This window comes from Salmo salar, chromosome ssa01 (genome assembly GCF_905237065.1).
Source record: "Salmo salar chromosome ssa01, Ssal_v3.1, whole genome shotgun sequence".
NCBI classification, from domain to species: Eukaryota; Metazoa; Chordata; class Actinopteri; order Salmoniformes; family Salmonidae; genus Salmo; species Salmo salar.
Window position 1 is genome coordinate 43,811,157 of NC_059442.1, and position 6,534 is coordinate 43,817,690.

A 6,534-nucleotide genomic window follows, 5' to 3' on the forward strand; every position below is an offset into this window, starting at 1 on the left:
CTAATTCAATAAAACTTGTAGATTTCAATGAATCTACAGAATAAGAATCATCCCTTAAATGACAGTACGCGAAATAAATAACCCACCACCCCTCAGTATGTCCAGTATCCACCGGTTATATTTTCCATATTTACAATAAGATGGATAATCAATGAATCAATCAAATCGCCCTGTCATAGTGAATGAAAATACATTTAGACTGAACGTAATCGATCACCCTCATCCACCGCTATTCGTTGAGATTGAATCAGTGGAGAGGAACCTGTATAAAAAGGATGATATCCTTCGCTCGTTTGCCTTTATCTGACCAATTCCAATACTGACAAAATATGCAGGACACCTACACGAACAAGATGCAGAACTCACTTGATCAAATATAAGGTCGCTGCCATATCCTTCATCTGCGCAGTCCACCATAGATTTATGTTAAAGTGCAGTCGCGTTGCCAGGCTGCTTTCTGCTGACGCTCGGTGCGCCTTTAATGCAGGTTGCCATGTAGTTTTCATTGCCACTTAGGCGTCATTGGGTGCGTTCCAGGTTGACTTTATTGTAGTCACGCTGCGCCGATCATCAGATCTCACAAATCCTGGAGAAGTGTTCACTATCTCAGAAAGCATGTCAGTGTGATATAGCAATCTTCTGAGACCCGCAGCGTGAATACCAATACAAATACCCAAAGACATGCTACTTGCAGAGAAAAATCAGTTGATTAGAAAATAAAATATCAATGGTGATCTCAGTGGGTAAACAGATGAACAGATGAAGATATTTCTCCAGCAATAATCTGAAATAATTTTGCAACAAAAACAGAAATATAGAAACTCAGCAAAAAAAGAAACATCCTCTCACTGTCAACTGCATTTATTTTCTGCAAGCTTAACATGTGTAAATATTTGTATGAACATAACAAGATTCAACAACTGAGACATAAACTGAAAAAGTTCCACAGACATGTGACTAACAGAAGTGGAATAATGTGTCCCGAAGCAAAGGGGGTGTCAAAATCAAAAGTAACAGTCAGTATCTGGTGTGGCCACCACCTGCATTAAGTACTGCAGTGCATCTCCTCCTCATGGACTGCACCAGATTTGCCAGTTCTTGCTGCAAGATGTTACTCCACTCTTCCACCAAGGCACCTGCAAGTTCCCAGACATTTCTGGGGGGAATGGCCCTAGCCCTCACTCTCCGATCCAACAGGTCCCAGACATGCTCAATGGGATTGAGATCCGGGCTCTTCGCTGGCCATGGCAGAACACTGACATTCCTATCTTGCAGGAAATCACACACAGAACGAGCAGTATGGCTGGTGGCATTGTCATGCTGGAGGGTCATGTCAGGATGAGCCTGCAGGAAGGGTACCACACAAGGGAGGAGGATGTCTTCCCTGTAACGCACAGTTTTGAGATTGCCTGCAATGACAAAAAGCTCAGTCCGATGATGCTGTGACACACCGCCCCAGACCATGACGGACCTTCCACCGCCAAATCAATCCCGCTCCAGAGTACAGGCCTCGGTGTAACGCTCATTCCTTCGACGATAAATGTGAATCCGACCATCACCCCTGGTTAGACAAAAGCGCGACTTGTCAGTGAAGAGCACTTTTTGCCAGTCCTGTCTGGTCCAGCGACGGTGAGTTTGTGCCCATAGGCGACGTTGTTGCCGGTGATGTCTGGTGAGGACCTGCCTTGCAACAGGCCTACAAGCCCTCAGTCAAAGCCTCTCTCAGCCTATTGCGGACAGTCTGAGCACTGATGGAGGGATTGTGCGTTCCTGGTGTAACTCGGGCAATTGTTGTTGCCATCCTGTACCTGTCCCACAGGTGTGATGTTCGGATGTACCAGTCCTGTGCAGGTGTTGTTACACGTGGTCTGCCACTGCAAGGACAATCAGCTGTCCGTCCTGTCTCCCTGTAGCGCTGTCTTAGGCGTCTCACAGTACGGACATTGCAATTTATTGCCCTGGCCACATCTACAGTCCTCATGCTTCCTTGCAGCATGCCTAAGGCACATTCACGCAGATGAGCAGGGACCCTGGGCATCTTTCTTTTGGTGTTTTTCAGAGTCCGTAGAACGGCCTCTTTAGTGTCCTAAGTTTTCATAACTGTGACCTTAATGGCCTACCGTCTGTAAGCTGTTAGTGTCTTAACGACCTTTCCACAGGTGCATGTTCATTAATTGTTTATGGTTCATTGAACAAGCATGGGAAACAGTGTTTAAACCCTTTACAATGAAGATCTGGAAAGTTATTTGGATTTTTACGAATTATCTTTGAAAGACAGGGTCCTGAAAAAGGGACGTTTCTTTTTTTGCTGAGTTTATTTTTTAAAGTAATGTTGCTTTTATGGAAAATCCTCCCTCTTCTCTACAGACATATCACAGAAACTTTCAGATGTATAAAATGTAGATAGAGCACATAAGACTGGATAATAATTAAAACTTTATTAACAACTTTATCAACAACTTCATCAACATATCACAGAAACGTGAGCCATAATAGACAATCCTCTTGACCCTTCATCTTCTTGTACATAGATTCCATTGAGATACACAGTTTTTCAACATAAACATAACCTATGGTCAGTCAGAGTACAATCTATTTATTTAGTTTTCTTAGATAGTAGACTGAAAAGAAGACAGGGTGGACGATGGACCAAAGAAGGACCAAAGGTCACCTTACTCAAAACTGAACAGTTCTCCATAAGACATGGCCCCTATCTCTTCCAAAGGCCCCCAGCAGTAAAGCCTATACTGTAATAACCAGTCAACCTATGTATCCCTGGCAGCATATGGTGACATCATCAGGTGCATGTCTCTTGAAAGGCATTGATGACACTGTCATATGTGGGAGGAGGAGTCTGTGTGGGCAGGAACCCTTTAAGACTGCTGTTTCCCAACCAAAAAGAGTTCCGTTTGGGTTGAGTTGGCATGAGGGAGGCAGTATCTGCTGCTGATGAATTGGGGGCAGTAGTGTCATGAAGAGGCAAGGTATCCTGGTTGTTAGTGTCACCCTCAGCCCCGTCACCTTGACCCATCCTGCTGCCCTTGGGCACTGGTCGGAAGGTGGATGATCCTGAGCTGGTCTTCTTCCCCAGTGGACCAACCGGCTCCACCGATGGTTGTCTATATAGGCTCAGAATACCTCCTCCGAGGCTGTTGTCGCTGTGCCGGTCGAACACTGTGCTCCGGTAGAGGCCTTGGCAGTTGGCCATGGGATTGTGTGAGCGCTGGGAGGTGGCTGAGCGGTGCTGCTGTTTGGGACGCCTGGTAATCCGGGTGGAGGCTCTGCGTCTCGACAGCCATGTTAGGAGGATGTAGATCAGCGCTCCAATCAGGAGGCCCAACAACATGGACAGACAAAAGGCTAGGACTAGGTTCCCTGGAGGAAAAGGAGGAAGATATTAGACAACCTTTTTAGATTTTCCCTAATTTAATGTCACCTTATTTGAGGTGAACTGATATTGAATGTTGAATGCTGTCGTAGTGGGGAATGCTGGGGAAAAAAAGAGATCATTACAAGCAGGGCGCAAATTAAGTTGATATTTGATTGTAATGACATCATTGCAACAAGTTTTGCCTGTTGGGGTTGATCAAAATGGAGTGGCAAGGAACTGTTGGATAAATGAGTTTTCAGATTCAAAATGCCAGTATACATTCCTTGACAAATTGCAAATGATTGCTTCCATGGTCCACAATTTACATTTTCATAAATGAAAAACCGACAGTAGTAAATCGACTACTCAAAGATGGTCTCATATCACTTAATGGACGGACTGTAGGTCAAATTCAAACAATAACTTTAATAACACATATACTGTAAACACAGAACTACACAAAAGTTGAGTGGTCCTTCGGTAGAGCATGGGGCTTGTAACGCCAGGGTAGTGGGTTTGCTTACCGTGACCACCCATACGTAAAATGTATGGATAAAAGCGATAAAAGCATCTGCTTAGTGGCATATATTAGTAGTAGTAGTATTATATAAGATGAATGCAGTCATTTTAAGATAGAATACTCATATCCCTTAATGAAAAATAAACACATTAAAAAGGCAGGCTTAAAATTCTTACCAATGTTAAATGATTTTAGTATATCCAGAAATGGATTTGTCTCATTGAACGCCATTATAATAACGAAAAGAAAAGTAGTTCACATCCAAACTGAGAACCCTGCAGCACATTGAACTGAACTCTTTTCAAGACAGGCTGCCTGCTTGGTCCATTTCTTCCTGTCTGTTTTGTTTGCAATAGTGGAAACGTTGCTGTCATGCTTCCTGCCTCTCTCTCTACTTTTTAAAATTAGCTTGTGCTTTTCTTATCTGCGTGGGGCAGAACTTTGGGAAACAAGGCTGCTTCCTCTGACATCATTTCCTCTTGATTAATGAACAATCAATGTTCCTCTTGAACAATGGCCTCTTGGCTCCATTATTAAATACTGTAATGTACTTGAATGGCAACGTTGTGACTTTTAGATCAGGAGCCCTTTTCATGTTATATAGAGTGTTTTAAGGGTATATTTTGTAAGGTATAGTGATAGGGGCAGTGAGGACATAAATATAAACACAACTCTCTGTGGCCCACAATAATCTTGCAAGTGTTTCACTAGGGATATGTATGATAAGCAAACCTAACAAAACGTCACTGTCCAATAGAACGCCTGCAGTGAACACTATCAAGTATACAGCCTCTGATGGGATTTCCTTCAATTGTTGTGCTCCCTAAACTCTAAACCTTCGTTAACTGCAGTGGCAGGGTTGAGGAGTAATGGATTACATGGATGGGATTACAAAAAACGTTAACTGTAATCCGTTACATTACCAGCAAAATTATTGTATTCAGATTACAGATACTTTTGAAAAACTAGATTACTTCGAGGATTACTTTTAAATTCAGAAAGGATGTTTGCAAAAAAAATATCGTTGACACTTCTCTGTTTTCTTAATGACATTCAAATCAGCATAGAAAAAAGGTGCACATTTAAATTTATTCCACTTGAGCGAGTCTGACCACAAGTCAGAGACACTATGATGACACACCAAATGTGTTTGATGGATTGTGGTAAAAGAGCATGCTACAGTCCAAGCTATGTCTTCCAATGGTGCGACTGCTGTCGGCATCCAAAGATTACCCAACTTGAATAAACGCTTGAAGTTAAGGATGACAGTAGTGGTGTAGGCTACGGCGATACTGATATCACTTATTATTGTTATCTACATAGCGCATTGATGTGAATCACACTGCTGCTCTCTCATTTAGCTATTTGCGCATTATGGATTATGGTTGTTGTGGATGGCTGTTCACAAATCTAAATGTGTATTTGAACCCAATAATGGTTGAATTCAAGAAGTTTAAGCTGCCTATGTCACGCAATGATCTGTTTCACCTGTCGTTGTGCTTTTCTCCACCCCCTCCAGGTGTCACCCATCTTCCCCACTTATCCCCTGGGTATTTATACCTGTGTTTTCTGTCTGTCTGTGCCAGTTCGTCTTGTTGTTCAAGTCAACCAGCGGTTTCTCAGCTCCTGGGTTTCCCCCAGTCTCTCTTTTTCCTCATCCTCCTGGTTTTGTCCTGACTCAGCCTATGGAATAAAAGTGGCGATTTTATTGCTCAATCTAATTCATGCTGATAAAAAAAAATGTATCCATAGGCCTAATGGACACATGCTCAAACTCACACACTTTTGATAGACTTAAAGGGGCAACCTGTAGCTGCTACATCCATTTTTTGACATTTTTGGACACTACTGTTCAAAAGTTTGGGGTCACTTAGAAATGTCCTTGTTTTCCATGAAAACATACATGAAATGAGTTGCAAAATGAATAGGAAATATAGTCAAGACATTGACAAGGTTAGAAATTATTTTTAATTGAAATAATAATTGTCCTTCAAACTTTGCTTTCGTCAAAGAATCCTCCATTTGCAGCAATTACAGCCTTGCAGACCTTTGGCATTCTAGTTGTCAATTTGTTGAGGTAATCTGAAGAGATTTCACCCCATGCTACCTGAAGCACCTCCCACAAGTTGGATTGGCTTGATGGGCACTTCTTACGTACCATACGGTCAAGCTGCTCCCACAACAGCTCAATAGGGTTGAGATCTGGTGACTGTGCTGGCCACCAGCTGACTGCTTCTTCCCTAAATAGTTCTTGCATAGTTTGGAGCTGTGGGTCATTGTCCTGTTGTAGGAGGAAATTGGCTCCAATTAAGCGCCGTCCACAGGGTATGGCATGGCTTTGCAAAATGGAGTGATAGCCTTCCTTCTTCTAGATCCAGTTTACCCTGTACAAATCTCCCACTTTACCAGCACCAAAGCACCCACAGACCATCACATTGCCTCCACCATGCTTGACAGATGGCGTCAAGCACTCCTTCTGCATCTTTACATTTTTTCTGCATCTCACGAATGTTCTTCTTTGTGATCCGAACACCTCAAACTTAGATTCGTCTGTCCATAACAGTTGTGTTTTGACAAGGTAGGGGTGGTATACAGAAGTTAGCCCTATTTGGTAAAAGACAATGTCCATATTATGGAAAGAACA

At 42.7% G+C, this 6,534-nt stretch overlaps 1 protein-coding gene across 1 annotated transcript; it reads right to left on the bottom strand.

The window, feature by feature from the left end:
* Positions 1-2,427: 2,427 nt before the first annotated feature.
* Positions 2,428-4,214, bottom strand: myct1b (myc target 1b). The gene is made up of 2 exons (NM_001146511.1): positions 4,067-4,214; positions 2,428-3,375 (listed from the first exon to the last, which is right to left on the bottom strand). Exons 1-2 carry the CDS (start codon positions 4,119-4,121, stop codon positions 2,798-2,800), a joined length of 633 nt encoding a protein of 210 aa, NP_001139983.1. The 5' UTR covers positions 4,122-4,214; the 3' UTR covers positions 2,428-2,797.
* Between the last annotated feature and the right edge of the window lie 2,320 nt (positions 4,215-6,534).